The 25,630-nt window shown below is 37.5% G+C and overlaps 1 protein-coding gene across 11 annotated transcripts in view; it reads right to left on the bottom strand.

The window, feature by feature from the left end:
- RAPH1 (Ras association (RalGDS/AF-6) and pleckstrin homology domains 1) overlaps positions 1–25,630 on the bottom strand; it is a gene marked incomplete at its 5' end in the record, with an annotated part of 94,561 nt that overhangs the window by 46,488 nt on the left and 22,443 nt on the right. For 10 of the 11 annotated variants that reach the window (XR_013953772.1, XR_013953773.1, XR_013953774.1 and 7 more), the window contains 3 exons: positions 10,790–11,307; positions 12,104–12,209; positions 15,750–15,869. Coding sequence is in view for 4 of the 11 variants with exons in the window: in XM_080600327.1 (XP_080456453.1) it covers positions 10,790–11,307; positions 12,104–12,209; positions 15,750–15,869 (744 nt within the window). Of the gene's footprint in view, positions 1–259; positions 338–10,786; positions 11,308–12,103; positions 12,210–15,749; positions 15,870–25,630 lie in introns of those variants that run through there. The other variant, XM_080600326.1, reaches the window with a different exon arrangement.

Below are 25,630 nucleotides of genomic sequence, written 5' to 3'. Positions count from 1 at the left end.
TACACTTCAAAAGAAATAAAAATTGTTACATGTACTAAGCGTATTTCAAGTAGGCTTCCCCAATTAATAACTAGAAAACAGATAATTATCAACTTAAGACTGAGAAGCATAACTTTAGTGATGTATATGGTTACCTTTCTGCACTGTTGGGATACCAATGGATTCAAATTGAAATCACATCAGTGACTTGAGTATTCAGGCAAATGGATTCAACTACTGACATAAACAGAAACCATATATACATGTGATAGTAACTTACAGGAATCAGTTCAGCCTCCTCTTCTGTAAAATTAACAGGATGCTTGGACTGATTGATGAAACGTCCCATAAAAACAGATTAAAAATGCAGGAAAACACAGAGGAAAGGATGAAAAAGGAAAAGGAAATAGGACAGAGAGGAAAGAAATGGTTTATTCTCAATCAGAAGGAAGAAAAAAGCAGTAACAACAATTAATGGAAGCAAAAGAAACAAAACAACATTAAAAAGTTGCAGTGTCCCTTATCCCAATTTTGTATGTATAAATGATCAATGACTTAAAGACAAGAAGAAATTCTGGTTTTCTGCTCCTATTGGAAGGGAAAGGAAATAGGACATGATTATGTTCTCAACCACAATGAGAGGGGAACAGTCACTAACTTAAGTAAAAGCACTGAAGTGAAACATCTGTAGGCATACTCAGCGAAAAACAAACTCAGGTAGCATTCTCTTTGTACAGCCAATTGCTCACTAAGTCAACAAATGAAAGTTAAATTCTCTAAATACTACCAAAAAAAACCAACAACGGAACCGTCACTTCATACAGGTTCATATAATTTCCACATCAGTTCCTTCATACCAGTAACACAAATACACTTTGGTGACAATTACTAAGTATAACAAGAAAAAAAGTGGATACAGATTAATCTTACTTTCAGCTGGACATACTATTCCAGAACTGGGCACTCTCATATTGCAAATTATTTTAAAAAGAAATCCAGAGAAAGTATTTCTCTATTTCCCTAACCATTGTTCAGTCATGACATTGACATGCTTTTAAGTGTGAAGTATCAAAAACTGAACATTTTGAAGTACCAAAAATTGCACTACTAAAAAGTAGTGCCTAAAGGTTTTCCATTCAGTGTGCCATCCAATGCTTGCTCCTTTTCCTCAAAGGTACAGAAGTATTTATTTCAGGCATATTAATTTGGGTTACTGAGTTACACAGGTTTTGACAGATGAAAAATGCAAAAGGGGTTACAGTTTATTCTTATCAAGACCTCAGGAAAAGGAATACACCTATGCCACTTAGAAACTGAAGTGGCACCGTTAGATAACGGCTGCCTGATATTTCTATATACAAGATGTATTTTCAGTTGCTTATAAAAAAAGTTTCCGAACTATAACCACTAAGAAATTTTATGACAAGTTTCTGTTATAGAATTATTACTAGTCATTTATTCAAAATAAAGGTAGTTTTAAGGCTTTAATACTTCTGTATGCCTGACCACGAAACAGTTTATTGACAGGGACAGCCTCACATACTGTCTCTTCTCTGCTGGTCCATTGGAAGTTACCCAAATTCGCCTGAGCAGGAGCCTTCAGAATTAAAACTGTAGTCCACAAAGCCTCACTGAAGTCTAGACCACCACAACTAAAAACCTCAAGGCTGCATCTTGTCACACAGCACTGCCCAGCCTTTCAAATGGGCTGCAAACAACTATCCTTGAACAAAAGATTGGTCAAGTTCAAGAATGCTTGGGCCCATGAGGGGAGAACACAGCAGCTTTCTTACAACTGCAATGCCTGGCTGCTGCAGAGCATATTGGAGCCAGACACTGGAAGTGAGAATCCAGAGCTATTACTCTGTGCTCCCAAGAGGCCAACCCTCCTGGAACTTGTGCAACTCCGTTTCACTGCAGGCAATTGGAATTTCCTAACTCCAAGCGTTCAGTTCTGCAACTTCTTTTAAAAAAACCACACACAGCTATCAGGACTCACAAAATCCAATTTACAGCAAGTATTTATTAACTGCTATGGACCCTTATAACTTCATGCCAGTTTTGGCTGTTACAGTCCAAGCCTACTGAAACTTGATGCAGTTTAAAAAACATGTCTGTGGACATTCCAAATTAAGAAGCTGCTGCACCATATGCATAAGATGCACTATTTGCTAGTCCACATGCCTCCCAGGTCAAGAGAAAGAGTAGATGGTTAGGTTGTGATAGTTCTTTGTTGAACACAAGTTGCTTGGGACACAGAAATTTAAGGCAAAACTGCCACAGGAGAGAGTCAATCCTAATCCCCAGCCATGTGTTCACAGATCTCTCTTGCGTGGACAACAGGGAGGATTATTTTGCAGGAAGACCACAAAATTATTGGAATCACTAGGCAGCTGCACAAACACTAGAGCCAACACAAGGTGGGGCAAGACTGCTCAACTCAGCAGAAGCACAGACCTAAATTAGCATAAAACCAAACACAAAAATCATAAATACATTTTGTCTGCATGGATGAGGTTTCAAGCAGTGGAATTTTCCCAAAAGAAAAAGCATAGCAGGAAAAAAAAAAAAGTAAGGCTTTCATGGAAAATAGTCGTCTGACCTGTCCAAAAAGAGATGCTTTAGTTAAGCTGGAAGACTAAAAGGAAAAAGAACAAAAACACATACAATAACAACAAGCCTGTAGATATCAAATCATCAAGAACTCCATCACTAGAAGAGAATGGGTATGCACAACTGTGGAGTTAAAAGTCACAGATTCACCTTTTCAGTTAGGAGTAGATACGACGTATGGAAAAAAATTAAACCTTTATTCTTTAAAAAAAACACTGATACTGCTGGTCTAAAATCTACAACTTGTAAGAACATGAGGTTAAGCAAAATATCCAAAATAAGCAAACGTAACCAAGATTAAGAGTAAGTTTTGTTAACTATAACTGAAGATTTGTCCTTCTATTGACGGGCAACCATTATTATGCTATTACAGCCTAACTGCTAACCAGAATGCACAAAACTGACAACTAGAAGGCCAGTTCTCAGTTGTTTGATCATAACATGAAGTCTCATTTTGTGGATTCAAATTCCTTTACAAACCTGACAAACCCTAGCTTTCATCTTATAATATAACAGTATATGCAACTGAAGTAAACTGCATAAATTCCTTTCTCCTCTTAGATTTTAATGTCCCTTAATGGGCTGCTTTGTTCTCAATTTTTGTCATCTGTTCCAAATTTCCTAAAGACGTCCTATCTGTTCTCTCATCTCATTATATGTTGAAAAAAAAAGTGAAAGAATTTATCTGTGTTTCAAGTAGACTGGTATATCTATAAGGAAATTCAGTTTTAAAATTGCAACTTGTACAGTGATATCTTCACTGCGAACTGCAACTGAAGTGTACAACTCCCCCCAGTACTTTTGATAAAATTTGGTGAAATCATAATGCAAGCATTTTCATTTCTAAACTGAGGTCTAGTGGCTTCTTCTGAGATGTATGCTGCTTAGATATACTTGGTCATTGATCTACAGTATTCTCTTGTAGATCAATCTAGCAAGAGTTCCCCAACCTCTGATAAAACATTTTCTTATCTTGTCTGTATCAATGTTATGATTATTTTCTTAATAAATCCTATCATAAACACAAAAATATTTCTAAAATGCTGTGGAACCTGAATAAATTCAGTGAGATTTATTTAAAAGTGTGGTCATTTAGGCAGTACCCAATTCAAACCATCTTCTACAACTGATGGAAGTCTGTAACAGTGATTTCTCTAATCAATGCATGTAAAGAGGTAGATACAGAAGGAAGGTGAAAGGATAAAAAAAAGGTCACTGGACTGCAGACAGCTTCCATCAGTAGGAGCAGCTGTTTTATTTGTAGTGTTACTAATCAAAACTGCACATGTACACCCCTCTCCCCAGAAGTCTAGCTATTTTAAGAGAATACCTGCTCAGCTGACTACCGCTGCCACCAGCTTACATTCTCTTCCTGTAACGGTCAAAATGCTTCTGTGACTAGGAAGTGCAGACCAATGAAGCTTGAATTGCGTTTCTTCATCTTAAAAAGTCAGCAGACTTGGACACAAGCAATCAAGTGCTTCAGATCTCCATAACATGATAGAAAAAAGGGCAAGAACACCGAAGGCAAATTTTACTGATAAGGTACCACTTTGCTGGAGACAGTTAAGGTGATACCACAGAAGTTTCTTGGCAGATCGACAGATTTGGGGCAGCCAGTTTGGTGGTCTGCAGATGACTCCAACATCACATAACTACCAGGAAGAACAACATTTAGGCATACACAATGCCTTTTGTTTTCAGTGCCATAGTTTTGGCTGGGATTGAGTTAATATTCTTTGTATTTTTAATGAAAATAATATTGATAACACCAACATTTTAGTTGTTATAGAGCACTGCTCACACAGACCCAAGTACATTTCAACCTCTCGTGCTGCCCTGCCAGCAAGAAGGGTGCACCAGGAGCTGGGAGGGGACACAGCCAGGACAGCTGGCCAAGGCTGGCCAAAGAGATATTCCATGCCATGTGGCATCGTGCTCAGCTGTAAAAGCTGGGGAAAAGAAGGAAGAAGGGGTGGACATTAGGAGTGATGGCATTTGTCTTCCCAAGAAACCATTATATGGGATGGTCCCTGCTTTCCCAGATGCAATGGAAAACCTGACTGCTACGCGAAGTAGAGAATGAGTTCCTTGTGCAAGAACCTTCTGCTTTATCTAGTTAATTGTCTTTATCTCAGTCCATGTTCTCACACTTTTTACCTTTCCAATTCCCTCCCCCATCCAACCTGGGGAGAGTGAACAAGCAGCCATGTGGTACTTTACTGCCTGCCAGGGTTAAGCCACGACACACAGGTAATGGTGACAAAATATACCATAACTGCAATTTTTGTGTGGACACCAGCTTTGCCAGACAGTTGTGTCAAATAAGACAAGTACTGTACTGTCCCTTTTCCCATTCCTTCTAGGGAGGAAATTTTTAAGCTTAATCATCAGTATCAGGCAAATTTGAATATAAAGCTCAACAGATAAGTATATTCTTGAACATTTTACACAAATCAACTTCCTGCTACACTTTAATTAGTCACCTCCTATGTGGAAAAAGTTGCATGGCAAATTTTAAATTCATGGCTATGAAATCAATTGGATCAGAGAATCAAGATCTAACAACACAAGGATAATGTTTAGGTTCTCATTTCCCTTTCACTTATTTTAACTTGACACACCCCAATTTTTACAACCACATGTGTATTAAGTTAAACTTTGAGAACATTTCCTATGGATTCTGAAGTTCTCACTAATAAATAAATAAAAATCCCATACCATCATTTTCTTTGCAGATTCCATAAGCATGTGACAAAATTAGGTGCTAGTTTTGCAAATGTGGAGATAAGCATATTAACAATCATTGTGTTCTAGCATATCATAGGAAGAAAACTGTTTTACTGTCATGCATAAACTTCACAATGAATAGCTAAGCATATTTTATTACCAGAACACAAAAATATTGCTTACATTTCATAAACTCAAGACATTTTGAAAGCCTCAAAAGAACTGGCAAATGAAGAGTCGCTTTACATGTACTTCAACAACATCTGAAAACTGGACTGCTCACACTTCTTACGCCAACAAAACTGGAAGCCAAAGTAACACTTCAATGATAGATACACAATTTTCCTTTACTGTTGTCTTATTAAAAACACTTGGTGATTAATAACTGTAAAAAAAAAAAAGAAGAGAAAGAGATGGTCTAATTGTTTTTCAAATCAAGTCTTTCCATTGACTATTTTCAGCTCAGAAAAAGGATAACTGGAAACACTCCAGAATACACTTTTTGTGTACAGAACTAACAACATAATAGAACTGGCAGATTTTTTTTTGTCTTTAAAAGAAAAAAAACAACAAAAATAACAAAACCAAACAAAATGCCAAAACAAACATCAACCCTTCCTTGTCTGTTGTGTATCAGTGACTATTCTCACAGAGGCAAGCATCTTTAGTGTCTGCTAACCACACAAAACATGGAACATAAGGAAGGAACTTAAACCTCAGGCTCCCAAATACAAGAGCCAATAGTGCCCCATTACTCCAAGAACTAAAACAGACCACAACTGTTCTTTAAATCAGCTACAAATTATACATGAGGTTCAGCAATCCAACTCTATTTTAAGACACTGTCGCCTACCAAAGACTGTGTTGCGGACTTCCTTCTCTGTCTACAAGAACACTTATAATTGCATTTTCATGCAATGTAACATTTAGTAATCACACACAAAACATGACCTACAATACTCTGCTATGGTTAGAAAAGCTTCTGTATTCCTTTGTGTAGCAATCACTATCTTAGTGGCAACTAAAATAAACTATGTAAGAATAAAGGCAAAATTGCTGTAGAACTAATTTTTTTTTCCTTACACCCATTTTTAATTTTCCACTTTGTCCCACAGGAGTTTCTGGCCAACGCAGATCTATGTATGCGCAGCTTGCATCACAACCATTACTAACTGTCAGGCCCCCAAAGCTCCCTTCATTTCCCAAAAGAAACATTACAGTTTACTCTACAGTTCCTTCTTCTCTGCCAAGTGAAGCAAAAAATCCGTAGTTTTAATGAACTAGTAGTCCCCCATCATAATTTTCAGTTCTCATACATAATGTATAAAGCTACAATGAATTTAAGTAAAAAATCAAAAAAGTATTTTTAAGATTACTACCCACTAAATTATGGATTATCTCTGCAAGTCAAGATCTCTCAGCTGCGCAAACGGGGTTACATACAAAAAGAACTCCATCGTGTAGGGAGGGGAGTGGGGGGACAGCGTACTGTGCCAGACCAGATGGCAGACTTCAAACTTATCTTCAACCTCTTCACTGAGCATATGCGAGACAGTAACAATGACTGTCCATGAATAGGCCCTTTCACCAGCAGGCATAACTAGCTACACACGCGTGATCAGCACAGTTCTCTATTCTCTCCCTGCTACTTTCTCCTCCTTTTGCTCTACCACAACTTGCTGAAAACAAACGATTTCTGGATGGCAGAAACAAGGAAACAGATAGTATGGGTGGGTAAAGGGGACGAGTTAGTCATATGGTCATCACTTCCCCTTCCTTTACTCACACTACTACATCACTCATTCAGCTCTACATTCAAGTAATATCTGACAAGCAGAAACTAAGATTTAAAGTGTATGCCTCTTGTTATACAATTACAAACACAGAAGACGTTAAGAAAGGGAGAAAATTAAACAAATCATTAAGACAAATAAAATAATTATTTTAGGCAAGTCAGAGAATTCCAGCCAACTCTTCTGAAAACAGCACAGAGACAAATTCAAGTCCTGGCAAACAGCACCACTGAGAGTAACTATCTGTCACGATACTCAAGCATCTTGCACACCACTACGTTTCTACAGTGCAGACTTGCTAGGAGGAAGAGGAGGAACTCACTGAAGTGCCTCTCTAGTTGCTCAAGGCAAGAAGATTTGAATAATTCATTACTACTAGTGAGTGTATTCCCACTGTCCCTTTCAGTCTCCAGCTCTTGGCTACACATTTCCCTGCTGTACATCAGCACACATCAGAACCCCCTGAGCCCATGCAATTCACCCAACTAACACAGAATGAGCCCCTGAATAAAACTAGGAAGTTCTGGTTTAAGTACCAGTAAGCACCAAAGGTGGGGCAAAGGAGGCTATGAGATCATGTAGGGCTGTGGGTGGGGAAGGGAGACAGGAAAGGGAAGGCATACCCTTCCATTCTGGGAGGGGGGCTATGAATTGCAGCCTCTTTCCGTAAGATCTGTCTCTAGGATTAGTCAAAGCATACTAGGCTATACATACCTTCAGCGTGCCAACTGCATGGCTGTTCTTTTACAGCATTTCCCTACATTTCCAGGTAAGGAGGCTCAAACATACTGCAGAATTATTTTCTAAGGTAGAATACTTAAGTTATTAACTGCTAAACTTGATTTCCCTTTTCAGGCAAGCATTTCCTCCTATTGGAACAGTCTTCCATCTTACTTAACGTCATTTTCTTCTGCTAGTGATTCCAATAAAACTAAATTGCAGAAGAAAAGATGACTTCTTTAAGTCCCTATACGGCCTGGAGAGGACAGAGGATCACTCAAAAGGGCAGAGCTGCCAAGTCACTGACCTCTTTGATAACAGCCACAGCAGAAAAGGAAAAAAAATTAAAGGTCAGCTTGAGTACAGACAGCCACCAGGAAGACAGGCAAAAAGAAAAGGGCTAACTTAAAACACTACATGGGAAAAACAAATTCAAAACACATCTGTTGAGGCCATGAAGTAATAGCCTCTCCCAGTTTCTAAATTAAAAAAAAAAACCCTTTGCTGTTTTTTCCCCCCCCTACATTGGCAGTAGGTCTTCTCCAAAGACTACTCTCTCAGGTGGAGTGATGTCTTCCACTAGAAACAGAACCACTGAGACAACTGTCTGGGTGGGAGGGCAGAATTCAGCCCTACCAGGGAAAGGTGTTTTGGTTCAGAACCTGGACATGAAGGTTAACAGAACCCTTCACAATAGCTTTTCATGCACTAAATGAAATAGGAAAAAGACTCCTTTGTTGAGCCCAGTGATTCTACCAAGGTCTTGGGTTTCTGCCTATTTTTAAGATGAATTTAACTGAGCAACCTCCACCACCAACTCTGTCAAAACTCCAAACCAATTTGATTTTGCCCTTTTATCAGTGTTGAGAAAAAAACAACTCACAGTGAGAAGTCCCATCAAGTAACAGATTTAATATTGAATAGTCAAATATCAATCCTGTAAACCTGGGTAGAATTTCTCAGAGATGGACACTTTCCCCAGGCTACTGAAATTAAAAAGACCAGACAGAGTAAAACAAAGCAGCACTGTTAATGACTGCAAAGGTTTCTGCTCTCAAGAAAAGAGCAGAATTTGGCTCTCAAGTTACCAACACTTTCTGATTACCTCCTTTAAAGGAGTCAGTCTTATCAATTTATCTGGGCAGGGAAACAATAGCCACATTCTTATGAGAAGCAATCACTGGGTTTACAAAGCCAGCTCTCAAATGTCTGAGAGAAACGCTTTGGGGGGCAGTTCTGAGCCTCACAGTTAATGGTTAAGAGCTCAGAAAGCAACTGTAACACTTGCAGCAATGTGGATTAGCCTCTTGTGAAGACAAAGCTACTTCTTGACTTCTGCCTGTTGGCTCAACAACACCAAGACACTTCAGTGGAGCTGGTGGTTTGTTGATTACCGATGCCATGCAAAGAACTGAAAAATGAGAGACTAGAAGGGTAATCTTACTGATGCCTCAGCATATCACTCCTGAAGTAAGAGGCTGAGATCTGGAGTGATACCTGCAAAATCAACTGCCACATCTTGCATTTTTAAGAAGTTTCTCATTTTCCTTATGCCATGCAAATTTCAGAAGAAAGTAATTCAAGTAAAAAATAATTTCTGCCTTAGGAGAGATAAAAACACATTATTGTAGAATATTAGGCATTAAAAGAGATATCCACATGACTAACAGTCACGGATCCAGAAGAAAAGTAAGTCTTATCATATCACAGAAGGCGACTGAAAAATGAACAGCAATATAAAATCAATAACAGTCACGGACTGGGCTCCAGCTCTTAGACCTACAGCAATAATGCAAAGGTTTGCATTTTAACTTTCTAAAGAGAAAAGGACACATTTCTATCTACTGTTGTTTTGCTTCACCCAATACAAATCTCCAATTAAAAAAAAATTGATCACCAGTTTTTAAGAAAAAAAAGTTTACCTAGGCTGTAAATGTAAATCACTTATTTTTCACTATTTCAAATAAAGATTTGAATTTAAAAGTGTGACCTTGATGTGTTGATCATTAAACTGACAAGTCTGCATCATTCACTCTTTACATCAGATGAACTTTTGCTACAGATGGGTAGAGGCACACTTTCAGCACAGCTCACTCAAATTAGTGTTAATTATTGACTAGAACAAACTCAGCTTGTTCCAGTTTTCTCTTTGGTGGAGAGAAAACTGAAAGAGAACATTCATGTTAGTACAGCTGACTTCGGAATAACAGGTCAGGTTTCTGTTTCAGAGTATTTCTCTGAGATAGCTTCTAGTTTACTTTTTAAGTTCTTAAATTCAATGGTACATTTTTCTTATTTCCTCACACAACTCACCAGCACTTTCAGCATTCCTCAAACTCACTTTTTTTTTTTTTTTTACTGATTTGCTCTGATTATTAACCAATATCGGGCACCAAAATCTCAAGTGAACATCTGCTATTCCTGTATCACAGAGCAATTTTTTCTACGTTGGGCATTGCTTTGAAGCCTTCTCTCAGCCATATATTAAATAAGAGTATTAAGAAGTGGCAAACTGCTGGTACAGTTTCAGATACTGGGAGTGCCTATCTGGAACATACGCAGTAACTTAAGTGTACTGTAACAGGAACATAGACTTGTTGTTCAACTTGTCATTCCTTTTTTCCAAACTGTAAACTTCTCATATTTAAATTAAAAACAGTATGTAAGATTTACTCAGAAGAATAACATTAAATATTGAACATTAAAATCCCTGAGTGGCTTTGGAAGAGGAAGAGAGATTGGAAAATCTTAAAAAAAAAAATCTTTAATAAGATTCCTTGCAGACAGATAAAAGCAAAGAAGTAGCCACACTGCACATAGCCCATAGAAAAAACAATCCTGATCTGCAATCAACCCCGTTGTACTGAACATGTTTAGCAAGGAGTATCAGCATAAGAGGAAATAAAAGGAAAACTCTTGAAGAAAACAAAAAATTATTGAATTAATGACACTACCTCAGTGATTGGTTGCCCTTGTGATGTCAAGTCCAGTTCCTGAGGCCTTGTCACCTTATCAATATCCAAGGAGTCCATGCTGGAAGCTGCAGAAGTTATGCTGGAACGGGAGGAGTTACTGATTGAGCGTGCCTCAGCATCACTCACTGTGCCAGCTGATGCTGTCCTCCTGTGCTGAACAGTAACTACTGGCTTGGTGTCTTCTGCAACTGACTGCTGGGCTGCCTCATCCATGCTCAAAGAGGCTTTCTCTAACTGTGCAGTGATGTCATCCAAAGAAACGTTGGCATGTGATGGTTTAGTCACCTTACCAGATGAAGAGGATAATCCTTTCATACTGCTGTGCTTAGTAGAAGGTCGGCTAGCAGGTGGTTTCTGAGCTTTGGGTTCTGTGGCAAGGCGTTTCACCGCAGTATTATTTGCTGAATGAGACCCAATGCTGCTGAGCTCCTGCTCTATGGAACAGAGATCAGCCATGAGGGCATCTAGATCCACAGTCTCCCCCTGATTCAGGGCTTCTGCAATGAAGAAGAGTTTTTAGTATGCGCAGGTTTGTTACACATCTCTTTGGAGAAAGAGGGCAGAGGAAACTATTTTCATTCCCCATCTATATTGCAAAATCTCACTGCTAAACACAAATTTGCACTAACACTCTTGACTGGTCTAAGAGCAATTAAATGACTATTTAGGTTAAATACATTTACTGATAAGAGAAACCTATGAATTATTAGATTACATTTGAAAGGTCCAAACTGCTGTCACACGAACAGAATCTAAAAATGTACTTGTATATACCATGCTCTATCTTTCTTAAATAAGTGCACTTTGCTAAGCACATCTGACATTGCTTTAAAAAAAGCTACAAAATACTATATGAATAATCAAACTTTTAAATTAAGGCTTCCTATGTTACAACCATGGGAAGTTACTTTAAGACAAGGAAAAATACACTTCTAGTTTAACGTGCAAACATTCTGTAGCTATATTCCTGCATTCTGTCCCATGAAGCAAGACACTCTTTCTTTCTGTTTAACAGATACACGTTAATTCTTTCAAGAGACCAGATCCCAGAACAAGTATTTCTTTAGAAATACTAGACTGCAATTCTTACATATTAGGTGCTGTAAAAGATACAGTTTGGGGATATTTCAAATTTTATGCCATCAGAAAGCAAGACCTTTAGAGCAAACATTTTCATTTCAGCTAGAAGTGTATTTTAACGCTCTATTAAACTATTTTACAATGATCTTATTTATGGCTGAAATAGTTCTTTCCCTAAAATATTATTTGAGAGAGTTAAATAGTTCAACAAACCATTCAGATTGTACATGGAGAAACGATATGAGAAGTTGGCAAGATTAGTTTCCTGATGGAGAGGTGATCTCTTCACTGGTGCCACAGGTTTATCTGTATCCAAACTCTGAAAAGGACAAGAAAAAGGGCAGAATTAACTTTGACAATGAACCAGACAAGGAAATGTTCAAAATGAATTAAATTGATTTTCTTTAAGATAACATTTTCAAAATCTCCTGACACATCAAAAACTGTTTTTTTCAGGCTTTAGATTGAAAATGTCACTGTATCACAGAGGTTTAGTTAGTCAGTGAAAAGATACTCAAGTTCTGTTGTTACAGAATTACATGAAAGCATGTTCCAAATGCATTTTTCAATGTTTACATACCAGCTCGTTTTAAAACACAGCTGACTTACCTATAACAACAACCCTGCAGAGCATTGGACATGGATCTAAACAAGTGCAAACTATGGCACCTTAAGAAACTTGGCATATAAGCATTCCCGTAGTATAAGCACAAAAAAGCCATTTGTGGAGAATTCTGTTTTATTAAAAGGGATTTTTAATTACTAAATTCAGACATTTCTCTCAGTAAGTCTTTCCCGTGAAAAACGATGAACTGTGAAAGCAACTCCAAGCCAAATATATGAGACTTTTTTTTGAAAAACTAATATGGGGAAAAAAAGACAAGACCTCTTTCCACCTGATATATCTAATTGTTATATTATGAAGGCTGATACGAATATAAAACTTTACAATAAACAGCAGCATTTTTGTATATAACAAACAGTAGGGCACTATGATCCAGCTAGTGACCCAAGAAGTACGTAATGCCCCAGAAGTGAGAAGTGTTATGTGGGGAATTATCTCCTACTGTTGCTTGACAGGCCTGCAGAGGGTGTGAATTAAAGCAAAGCTTATATTAATAAAGCTTTCCTGACAACGTGTTTGTCTGAAAGAAAAAAGCATCTTCTAGCTCCAAAAGAATTAAGTTTCTCACCTATGTTTTTTATTTCCATTTTCCACATCTTTACTCAAGCCTTTGTTAAAATAAAACGCACTAATCTTTTTGTTGTTGTTGTTTGAGCATTTATCTTTGCTGAAACCCTTTCCTTCTCTCCTCAGTTTGGCTTGAACTTCAAAAAATAATTTTATTAGGAAGTCAATCATCACTTAATGAGTAGAAGCCAGTAACGCAGGACTGCTTTCCACCATATGGAAAAAACACCTGTAGTGCCTCTGATGGAGCTTACATACGGCCCCACACAGAATAGCTGAAATATATCAATTAGAACCCTAGAGGCAGCAATGAAACTTGAGATAAAGGAAGCAAGTCAGGGCTCATTCCTTCCAACTGAACCCACAGACTGACTCAAAACATCTCCTGAAAAGCAAATAAATTCTGGTTAAAAGCATTCCTAAATTCAGTAAAACATATTTTAGATAATTATGTTAGAGCACGTCCTTGGAAATAATTGAAATATGCTCTTACTAATTATGAGAGCACATTCTCCATCATGCATTATGATATTAAAATACCAGTTTAGAGCACTGCTGGGAACTGAAACAGCACTAAAAGGTTAGTTCTGAAAAATGAGAAGCAAGGTAAGACTTTATTTATCCTGCACCATATAGCAGGATAATCTTACATCAACTGCTAACGCACTCTGTGACAGACACTGCTCACTTGTGCTGCAAATTTTGTGACTATCTTTTATAGTGCTTTATTAGGCAAGGGGCTAAAACAGGCAAAGTGAATTAAAATGATCTTAAGACATCTCAACAATTACACATCTTTTAAAAAACACTTCCATCTGGAAAGGAATCTGGGTCTTACTTTTCATCCCTCCTAACAAACACTTAGGAAATCTAAAAAAGAAGTTAAAGTTCAAGGAACTTGGGGACAAAAAGCTTTTTCACCCACTGCTCTCAGAGTGCAGCTGATAAATAGCAACAAATGATGAAACTATACCAGAATGTACTTTGGAGCTCATGAGCTGCAATCATGCCCCTTTACTGGGACTTCAGCTGCATCAAGACACAACCACTTTCCAAACAAACTAACTGAGACACAACTGACTGTATTCATTTGTTTATACAAAACCATACGAGGCCATTAAAAGTCTGGGGAGAAATGTCACTTTTAAGTAGTTGCAAAAGGCAGAATTGCAACTGTGGGGCTATGTTGCAGACTGTATTGCATGGTGATACAGATGTGAGAAACAAATGCGTGTCCTCTCCTTAACTACCTGTTAGTATGCTTTAAGCACTTTAAATGGATCAGCACACAAATCCAGAAAGTCTATGTTAATAGTAAAGCTATAAGTCCCAAATAAAGTACACTTATATTTCTAGGCTGCTCATAGCTGCTAAAACGGAGCAAAGAACAAAAAATCTAAAACCAATTACCCATTGTGCTCATCTGTGAAGATCCTCATTTGAGATAATTTACAGAGCCCATGCCTTCAAAAGGGCTCTCATTTACCATTAAAAATCCTTTGCAGGGAATTAAAGACAAAAAGAGATATGATATGCAGATTTCTTTCACACCATCTTCCATTCATCTGAAGAGGTAGATTCTTTATTGACCTGTATGCACTAGTTCAGAAAAAAAAAGATACTTTCCCCTGTTTTAAAGTGCTACCTACCATACAGAACTTGCAGGCAGAGCCTTTAAACAGACGACAGCAGACATGAGTATGAATGTGAAGTGCTGCTGTATGATTAGCTCAATTTTCCTTCAGTCTCCGCAAAACATGATTCCTCCTTTTTCCCCACACTTAGAACAAACAAGTGATAAAAAAGCCCCTTCTTCTGTGGCTTATTGAAACTAGGGGTACCACACCTTTGCTTAAGTCTAAGTGACAAAGAAGAAGATGAAATACACTATTCAGGAGGACAGCTCACGACTGAAAACAGCAAAAAAGCATAGCAGTCAGTCACAGAAATAGACTATCACCTCAGGAGTATAGCATATCATTCCAAATGCAAGGTGTTTTTTTTTTTTTTTTCCTCCCTAAAAGCACTAGAAAGAACAAAACGCAAAGAGAAGATGCATCAGCTGCCTATCTGATGCCACAAGAGTACTCTGGGTATATCACATTATCTTCGCATATCATCTATAACACCATTCACACTTTTTCTTATTGCTCTTCAGGTACAACAAAAATTCAATGCTGTTGTGGCTGGACAATGTCCAACTATGCATTTGGAGATAAAGCCCAGCTTTAGTCAGCTAAAGTCAGTGTTTCTCTACATACATGATAACAAAAAGACTGATTCCATAGCTTTCAGAAGGGATCACACCCTTTGGGAAATGCTGAACTACCAGATTGTGAAAAATTAATTTAAGAACTTTGAGATAGGGAAAATAACCTAATTTAGAAATCTTTACAGAGTACTAAGTTGGTCACATGCTGCAGCCTGTCTTGCTGCAAGTGGCAGTGCAAAATAACTGAGGAAGAGAGACATCTTTTGCCCTTGCACAACAAAACTGGGGGTGCAGGCTTGGCCCTAACAAAATGCCATAGCTGAAAAAGCCTTAATTCCTATTCATCTGAAACGTTCAATAGGATCGTTGTCAAAGCTAAAGTAATTAGTATCCAAATGAAAAACATGTAGTACTTCTAAAAGAATTATTCTGTTTCTGACTGAAACCTTCCTAACCTGCGTGAGTTTGTCTAGTTCTCCCAGCCAGGCCCCAAACATCTTGTCCAGATCCTGATCTTCCTTATCACTATCTTCTTCTGCACCATGGTCAAGCTCTTCATCTGATAATTGCTCCATCTGGAAAAGAAAACAAAAACATTGATTTTTCAGGAGTGTAGTAGTTGACACTAGTTTTCTTAGACACTGATACATTCTGAAGTCAAAGCGTATTTGTCCATAAGCTTCGTAAAAATTGCACATTCAGTAAGTTTTTTTACAATGCTTACACGTAAAGAGTAAGTATGAAAGCTGCAATGGGTAATTGCAAAGCCAGGCTTATAGCCCACTTTTGTCTGAATCATGCAGGAAAAGATGAAGAACAAAGTCCATAATACTTAATACACCATCAGAAGTTACTTCATGCTAGCCTTGCATATGCACTCATTGCCAGCTATTGTTGGCAAAGTTAACTGACTTGACATTAAAAAATTCATCTCTGTACAAGGAATTCAGCTGACCACAGTTGAGCAACACCATTCAACGCACAGGAAGTGCAGTCTCACTACATTACAAATAGCTGACTCCACACATCTGTAAACAGAAATGCTTAAACAAGCCACAGAGAATGCCAGCAATGAGGCAGTTTAAATTCTGGACGCTCTCCAGATCACTTCAGTGATACTGCACAGTTTTCACCTGACAAAGAAATCCCTCCCTGCAAGCAAAGGGACACCATTACATCTAGGTGACCCTCCTTCATTTGAGGAGTCTGAGCGACCAAGATAAAGACATTACATTCTCCAGATGTTACCTGTTATGAATTCAAAAGAAGTTAATTTTTTTAAACAAGTCTTACTTCCCCAAACACGTCCTCCAAGCCCCTTCTGTAGGGCTAAGACTCAACATGCCTTCCTGGGTATATCCATGCTGTTAAACCCAGGATTTCTTCAGAAGGAAAATTTACAGAGATTTAAACATACCCTGGGGGAAAATGACATAGGTGGCAATTTGGGAGTGATTGGGCACTACGAAAGAGTAAATGCTAATGCTACAGAACATCCAAAGAGACATGAGAACAGATGACCATCAAGAGCTACACAAACAAATCATGGCGTGCAGTAGAGCTTGATTTGGTCAACCCATAGATTACATAGTGATTTACTACACAGCTTTCAAAAGCACTCGTTTACATTTTGTAGACTCGAAAGCAAACTTTGTAAATGTTACTCTTCAGGAAGAAGAATCTTGGTCTGAAAAACTTCACAGTGCTGCAGAGCTGAACTGATGAGAGAGATTATTAAAAATGATAAAGGTAGTCTCAGAGAAAAACTGTTCAATCAGTTTTAGGCTATTTATGACAACAGTTCATGCAAAAAAATACCTCCATGATCTAAAACAGCCTTTATTTCTATTCTTACATTGCTTAGATTTCATTTTACATTGATAAAATAACCAGGCAACAGGAGATTTCAGAAGCGATCTACCATTCTGAGGCCAGCAGAAGCCAGTAACTCCCACAGATGCAAGATACTGCCATCCAGTTGCTCTAGGCAAAGCAGCTTCTACCTCCTACTGAGGCTTTGCTTTTGTGGGAGAACAGAATGCAGCTGCTTATCTTAAAGGGGCAATAATATTAAAGCTGACATGGCATACTGCAGCGTAGATGCAAAACAGATTAAATTCACCTTCTAAATCTCATTTTGTCCGACACCTGCTCTGAGACCTTTAAGTACTTTTGAGACTCCAGGAAAGAGAAGAAAGCTCTTCTAAAAATCTACAAGCAATGTTGAAATCCAAAAAACAACAATATGCTCATGTAATAGAGCAGCAGCCTTTTCCGTGATGTCACCCCAAAACCCTCCTGCATAAAAAAAGTGGAGACAGTAGGGCAGCAGCAACTCATGTTCTACCTAACCTTCTGCAAATCAGACAGAAGCTGGATTCCATTTTCACACTCCTTCAAAAGCTTTGCCTTATTAGTTCTTAGGCTTTTATGTGGACCAGAAACATCATAAATTTAAGCCAAAACACATTATACCTAAGGTGACATGGCAAACAAACTACAGTAACTGTTCTCATTTGAGAACATAACATTTCTCACTGTGTAGATGTGCCTGATGTTTAGAGCTTTCATTTGAAGGCTAAGGGAAACTATTAAACGTGTGCCTTAGGAAACATGACTATAAACGGGTGAATCAAACGGAAACTGTGATATAAAACAGACAGAGCTCTATTTACAGAGATTTTACGTGGCTAACCTTTCCCTCTTTCAGCTGTTTTTGCCCCTTACTCTACAGTTAGATGAGACTATTTCTGCAGCGCATTCATTCTATGACACTGTTCATAACTAATCCGTTCAGTAAGAGAAAAGTTCGTTCTTATTACTAAATTTTTCTGAAGATCTGAGCTGCGGAAAGAAACTGGCATTCTCAATTTCCCATAAATTGTTGCTTTAGCTTTTTTAACTTGGCAGCAGGGACATTGCTTCAGTTCCAGTTACTCTGAAGACAGAATTAGCAGCCTAAAGAAAACTTTTACAAGTAAAGTACTGTTGTGTCAGCAAGCCTGGCACTAAACCCAGTAGCATTTGCCAGCTTCTTGTAGTCCCCACCCAAGCTTTCTAACGTCAGCTGCATTTCCTATAAGCCTGTCAATGTTTGCTTGCAAAAGGCACACAGAGGATAGTGTCTCACTTAAGAAATAGCTAATATTAACTCGCTAGCTCTGTAAAATGGATCTCTTAGCACAAGCCCTTCTACTGGACTAAATCAATGAATTAAGGCAGCAACAAAATGTTCAACTAACAGTTTCTGAGCTTTCCATCAACAGAAATCAAAATAGTAGCAACTCAAAACAAGCGCATGTTACCATTCAAAAGTGACTTTTTTTCCTTTTTACAGAAGTTTTCTCAATGCAGTTGAACACAGCAGACATACACCATACTTCAGCAAATTAGGACCTAACTGGCAGCTATCACACCTTTCTAAGGCTATGACATTTCTATTCATAACAAGAAAGGAAAATGACAGAAGCTTAAAAATTTCTTTCTTTCTGTTTTTTAAAGGAATCATTTAGAACCAAGTTCAACCTAAGAAATAAAAAGTAAGCCACTTACATATCGAAAGCATTTGCAGGTTAGCAGAATTAAAGTAGCTCATGCTTTTGTTTGGCTCATACCAGGTGAAGTGACAGAGTAACAAATTCAAACCAGCTTTCAGCACTTCACATCCATTCATTTCAAGTGTATCTCAAAACACTACTTAATGAAAATGAGCAGCTTTCAGATTTTATTGAGCCTTCTATAACAGAGAATAATGTTTTTAAATGTGCCCACTAAAATTCCCAGCTAAAGATGCTCATCTGTTCTTGACTTGTCCAGGGTAGCTCAGCAGAAAGGCAAGCTGAACAGACTCAGCAGGAAAAAGCAAGCAAGTCAGACAAAACACAAATGAAGACTCACTGCCAATTTGTCGTATGTACAGCAAGGCTCTGACCTGTCCTTGCATGTAATACACACCAAGTTAAATTTCTTCCAGGAGCGTGACCACAATCCTAGTTGCATCCCATGTATGGCATAACAAGGCTCTCTAATGAGGTTTTGTTGCTCAAAACTGCTGGCCATTCCCTCCCCTGAGCATCATCAGTGACTAAATCTTATATTCAAATACCTACACAACTACAGCCACTGGAAGTTTTAAAAAACCTCAATCAATTTAACTCTGGCACTTGATGTCAGTGACAATTCCAACTCAATTCTACTTTTAAAGTGATATAGCACTGACAACTTACCAGATAAGACTCTTAAAGATCTGAATATTGCTCCTCCGTGAATCCCTGCCAAGCAATGATTAAAGAAAGATCCTTTTCTAAATATTTACTCTAATTCTCATCTTAACCATTTTCCTATTTGTATCCTAGTAAGATTCAACTAAACCAGTTATAGTAAATATGATTCTTAATTTTTTATTTCTTTTCAGCGTTAATGCCCTGGCCACCTTTTTTGTTTTTCTCCCATAACAAACACGATAGGGCCAGCATGAATAACTGATACACTAATAAGATAATAGATGTTAAGCTGTAAATACTGGTTGGACCAGATGACCTTGGAGGGCTTTTCCAACCTAAATGATTCTATGATTGTGTTTTAGGAGCCCTCTACATGAACATTTTTCATAGCAGCACTTTGCCTCTCACTTTTCCAGAAAATCAACAACAACATATAAAAACATAACCTATGAAAATACTTAGATTTTGGCCTTTTTTTTCCTTTTTTCTCCCCTTGTAAGGGCTTCTACTTCTTAGCATCTGTCATTCTGGGACACCTAGATAAAGAAAGGTCCCAACATGGTGTAGACTTCTGTATGCAAGTAAGACCACACTTCTGTGCAGGAATCCTATGTACCATCTCTTTTATCCACTACGGTCTATATCAGCCAGTTTTAACTGTTTAAAATGTTATATTAATAGGCAGACCTATAATCTGCCATAAGTTTGCTAGTTTTCTAACTGTTTATTAGGTTTGTTCACCTTTAAATGCACGAAGCCCAGTATTCTAGAGTTATTTTATGAAAAAGTAATGAGGCTTTCATTAGAAATCAACAGTTAGAGCATTTAATCATAATCTACTATTTTAATTACATGGACAAAAATTGTATCCATCATTAGGAAAAAAAGGAAACATTTACTCTTTCAAGCTGGTCCTTACGCGATCTGATGAAGCTTTTAGTATGCTAGGATGAGCATGAGATGATGTAATATCAAGAAAACATAAGGAAAGATGAAAAGTCCAAGAAGATTTTTTCAAATCTACCTCTCTGACATTTTCAAAAAGGGACAGCACAGCAGAATTCTGAAGCTAACAAATCACAGTCATCAGAAAGCTACAGCTGATCTTTGGGACAGCAGGAAGTTGTAATTGAAAGTGTCTCTAGTGTCTTTCACTGAGATCCCATTCTGCAGACTTGGGCTTTGAGATGCTAGTTCCTACCTTAAATCAAACCAGTTCAAGGCAATCGGAAGTTTCATTATAATAGTATTTCCTTATAGTAAGGACACACAGCACTGAAATAAAACTTTGTAAAAAAACACACTACAGGATTTGTCTATGCCACACTTTTTTAACAATAGAAAGATTTTCAAAGAAACAACAGAATTCCAACTCCAAGTGGAGATGCTCACGTGCTTAAAGGGTCAAGAATGTGCTTATTCACTATAATTTCAGAAGTACTGGCATACGCGTTTTGAGCTAATGATGCTTAAGTATGTTCAAAGACAACTGGCAGCATAAAACCCTAAAAGTAAAACAAACCATCTCTTTCAGGCAACTGATGTTTTCACCCGCACCCAACCTTATTATTTAAACAACCTTGTACAAGCTCATGCCTGTTACTGAACTAAGGATTTGCTTCTTCAAAACAACTATGGAATTTGTTAGAACTCTACTCTAGGGGTAGAGTGAACAGTACAATAATACTCAAAACACTATCTGAACAAATAACTGACCTTCCGCGCTTTAAAAACCTAGCCTCACGAACCTAAAGGAACTACGTAGCACACAAGATGTTTTTAGAAATTAGAGCTCTGTTTCCATTTGTGATCACGCCAGCATCCATTTCTGTTCAAGAAGTTGGACATGACAAAACACTACTGTAATGCACCAAACAAGTGCATAAGCATGGCACGCGTACAAACAGGAGTAAGATTCTAGCATGTTTTTACCTGTACTACTCATTCATCTGACTGCTTGAAGGAATATAAAAACTGTGCAGTTAATAAAATTTGGGCTTAGGGGTTACTTATAGAGGAGAAAAAAACCTGAAATGTATTTGCAAAACAACCGAAGCCCACATCTACATTTTTACCTGTTTCCTTGAAGTTCTGGTAAACAATGAAAGCTACCTTGAGCACAAATCATTTATTTCATATTAATAATCTGCCCACATGACAAAGATCAAACAAATCTACCATGCCTTTCAATAAAAAATAACAAAAAAAATCTTATACTAGAACTGACACTACCTTTCTCCTTTGAATTCAATACAACACTACACCAAGCCAGTGATACGCTGGAGATAATTTGTTTCAGTATTTCCATGTTTCCTCTTAATAAATACAAAATATAATGAAATCTCTTACTCTGGCAGGGAAAGGGAGAGGGAAGATCTGGAAGGGGATTAGAAGTGATAGGAAATTCTTCGCACATCAGTGTCCTACAATTCAGTTTACATTAAGAGTAATTTAGGTGAAAACCTGTACAAGAGCAATTGTTTGCTCTCAGCTTCAAATAACAGAGGTACAGGCTGAGTACATCCCAAGGCTCCTATAGCACACATTACAACACCTCTCAAATTCAAACACTGACATACAGAATCTGTCAGCCACAAATTCAAAACATCCCAAATAAAAGTCTTGCACTAAGTGAAAGGCCCCTTCAATACACTATTTTGAGTAAACTTTGAGTTGTTTTTTTTTTTTAAAACATGCTTCAGGCAAGTTTTCCAGGCTTGTACTCAATACAACGTACTGAAAACACACAGGATGTCTGACGAAAGAAAAAACTTCAGCCACTTCAGTAAAAGCAAAAAGACCATTTATAACCAATAACTTTATATGCTTCTAAAATTGCTCAGGCACTAATTTCAATAGTTAAAACTCTGTATTTATGCATTACACAAAGATTGCATCTGTTGCCACATTTTAAAAATCATGCATCTGTGCACTCCTTTGTCCCAGTTAAACAAGCAAATTATTTATGCAATGCAGCTTTAAATTGGAAAAGTAAGAGTCTATGCCTTGCATACACAAAGAGGCTCACATAATCAGAAGTACTGTGGGTGACATATTGAGGTCTTTAACAGCAATCTTTACCTGCCTCAATATAAGATCCAAGAAACAGTTGCACTAAATCACACCTCAATGGTAAGAAGATTTATAAAACATTTGTAGCTACTAATATGTCTCAATACTTGGTCGCTGGATTATTAAGCCAATGTGACAACCTTTGACCCAAGTCTACTATCTGTTTCCTGCTCATTTTTCTGCAGAAATCCAGCAAACATGAAAACCAGGCATCCTCACTGTAAGGCCTTATTCTCAGCTTTAGCTGTGAGGTACAAAAAATGGACAGACAGCCTGCAATCTTCCCTACTTTAACCACTTATCTGTGAAACATGCAAGAATGTCTCTTTGAAACCATGGAAAAGAAATCTTCATGTCTGAAAACATACATTTTGAATTGCAGACAATCAGAGTTTCAATAAAAGATCAATTAAAAGCTGCTGAAAGTAACAATTAGTCAGCCAAACGTATACAGCATGATTTCTAACACTACTCCTAAAATTAAGCACATGCCTGTACAAGACCTTGCCTTTGCCCCCAGCTGTTTGTGTTTAAACCCTATCAAACAACTACATTTTCTCTAAGTCCCTACAAATATTTTTCTTTATTTCCAAACTATCAGTTTGGAATATTTCCCAATTATGGAATTATTTCCAAACTATTAGTTTAGAACATGAATATTTGTAGCTACATAACACATAACTTACATTAATTTTAGAAACTCTTAATAAAGCAATTGTCTGAATAAGCAACTGGAAGAAGAAAAAAGCCTTAATCAGATATCAGACATCAAAGCAAACTGTCTCAGTGTTCTTGGAATCCCTCCAAATACATCAGTGCTGTATACAGTAAACACAGGTTGTCTAAAACTCAGTGGTGTTCATGCAAGAGCTGTTACACCTTTCAGATTATAACTACCACCCCAGGGATTCTAACCAAGAAAGTCAAACATACCACAGTCGCTCCCTAGTTTTCCTCAGATTCAGTACCAAATCTTTGTATTGAGGCAGACAGTCAGTTAAGCAGGGATAAGAAAACACCGCACTCTTCACAGACAAAACAAATATGAAAGAAAAAAATATTTTCGACTAGCAGCATCAAGAAATAGAAAAACGTAATTCCCTGTATTCACATCCACTGCAACTACTGATTCCCTTGGTATCTAATCAAGGCTGGTACATTCCCCTTCTAACTTTAGTGTACTCACTCACCAATCTCCTGAAATAAACAACCTGAAGATACTAGAATGTTTACTTCACGATCTTGATTTCAAATTAACAGCAAATTCCTCTGACGTGCCACAGTAAGAACATCCACAAAATACCCGCCCACCCTTTCTTTGCTTGAAAGCTTGAAAAGTAAAACACAAAGTGGATCAAGGAGAAGTCTACCTTACATTCCACATGGTTAGCTTCTTATTACCACTCCAGTATTTTTTTATTATTATTTTTAGTATTTGTATATATATTGAATATACAGCATGAAATTTTAAATTTGCCTTCATAAGGTGACATCAAAACACATTTAAGAGAACTTTCTTCCTGGAAGGAGAGACACCAAAATTACTGAAACATCTACTGAAGAATCTGTCTAATTGCACCTGAAGTTTATACTCTGCTGAGAAAGCACACAGTAAAACCTTTATTCCCCCCAATATATTCTAGTGCCTATCTCGCATCTAACCAAATAGATGTTGCTTTGAAAAGACTCAGCTTTATCCATTATTGTGCCTAATTTCCTGAACCAAGATTTCAGCCAGAGAACCCAAACAGTATTAAATTAAGTCCTGTATAAAAAGAGCATGCTAGCTCCATGTCTCACATGTAGCACCATGTCTCACAGCAGATTCTTTTTGAAGACAACATGAAGACGGCTCTAAAAAAACAAACAACTGCTTAGTCAGGGATCATAAAAACAAAAGTTGCCTTAGTTAAAAATATACCTCTAAGTAGAGAGAAGAAATACAGGTGTTCTCTCAAAGAATGTCAGTTATCAGCTACAGGAGCCAAAATCTTAGTCTGTCCAGTTTCTGAGAATTTTCAGCATGAAAAGAAAATGAGGTTATGTAAGCAAGGAAAGTGCACAGCTTTAAGCCAGTGTTAAAGTATAGTCTGCCTTCAAGAGGCAGAGAGATGTATTTAGAAACACACTAGCCCCTACTTTCCAGAATCTTCATTACATATTTATAGTAACACAAACACTGGTGTAGCATCTCTTCCTATTGAGTTCTAACTTTTGGAATCTGACAGATTCCAGATTTCTTGAACAGAAAACCCCAACAAATATTAACAAGTTTATGCAGAAAGAGAAAAGCAGTATTAACACAAAAATTTCAAGAGAAGGTTTTTTTAAACACAAAATTTCAGGAGGCTGCAATCTGTAAATAAGATGTGTAAATAACCTTTTAAAAATATTAGTAGGTAGCAGACAAAATGTATTTTGTATTGTAAATGAAACAAAAATATCTTAGAGTAGTTGCAACCTTAACAAAAGACATAGATGTCAAAACAAGTTCCATAGTCAAGCTAAGCTTTATTACACAATTTGAGAATGTGCAATTCAAGGCGTAAAGGGGAGGTTAGTTACGTACTTGACTCCAACCGATTATAGTTTGAACATGCTTGTGACAGTATTTGAAGAAGATACAACTACATAAACAAGTTGACCTATCTTAGAGATTGCTAGATAAATGGCAAAAAAAATGATTTAGTAAGAAATCATTAAAAATCATCTTACAATAAAAAAAACCTTAAGTAACTCATGACAAGTTCTACTATTTCAGCCCCGAGTTCTTCCTTCAGAAGCTTCCTACAAATCCTCAAGACTAACCTTCCTATACGTTGCAGGCCATTAAACTTGCCTGCGACTTTAATGCTGAAGTGACCACAACACTTTTTCTAACAGGAAGAAAAAAAGCTGAATATTGACAGACTGTACAGTAAATGAGAAATTACCAAGCAAAATGAATTTCAGATGCCTCTAAGAGGTGATTCTTCATTCATACGAGATGCAGGCACCTCAGGACGAGGACTTACTATCCTAGCTCAAAGCACTGAGCTCCT

Source organism: Anser brachyrhynchus (assembly GCF_964034855.1).
Source record: "Anser brachyrhynchus genome assembly, chromosome: 7".
Lineage (NCBI taxonomy): Eukaryota > Metazoa > Chordata > Aves > Anseriformes > Anatidae > Anser > Anser brachyrhynchus.
Note: the sequence above shows the minus strand (reverse complement) of the source record. Positions and strands in the feature narration are given on the sequence as shown.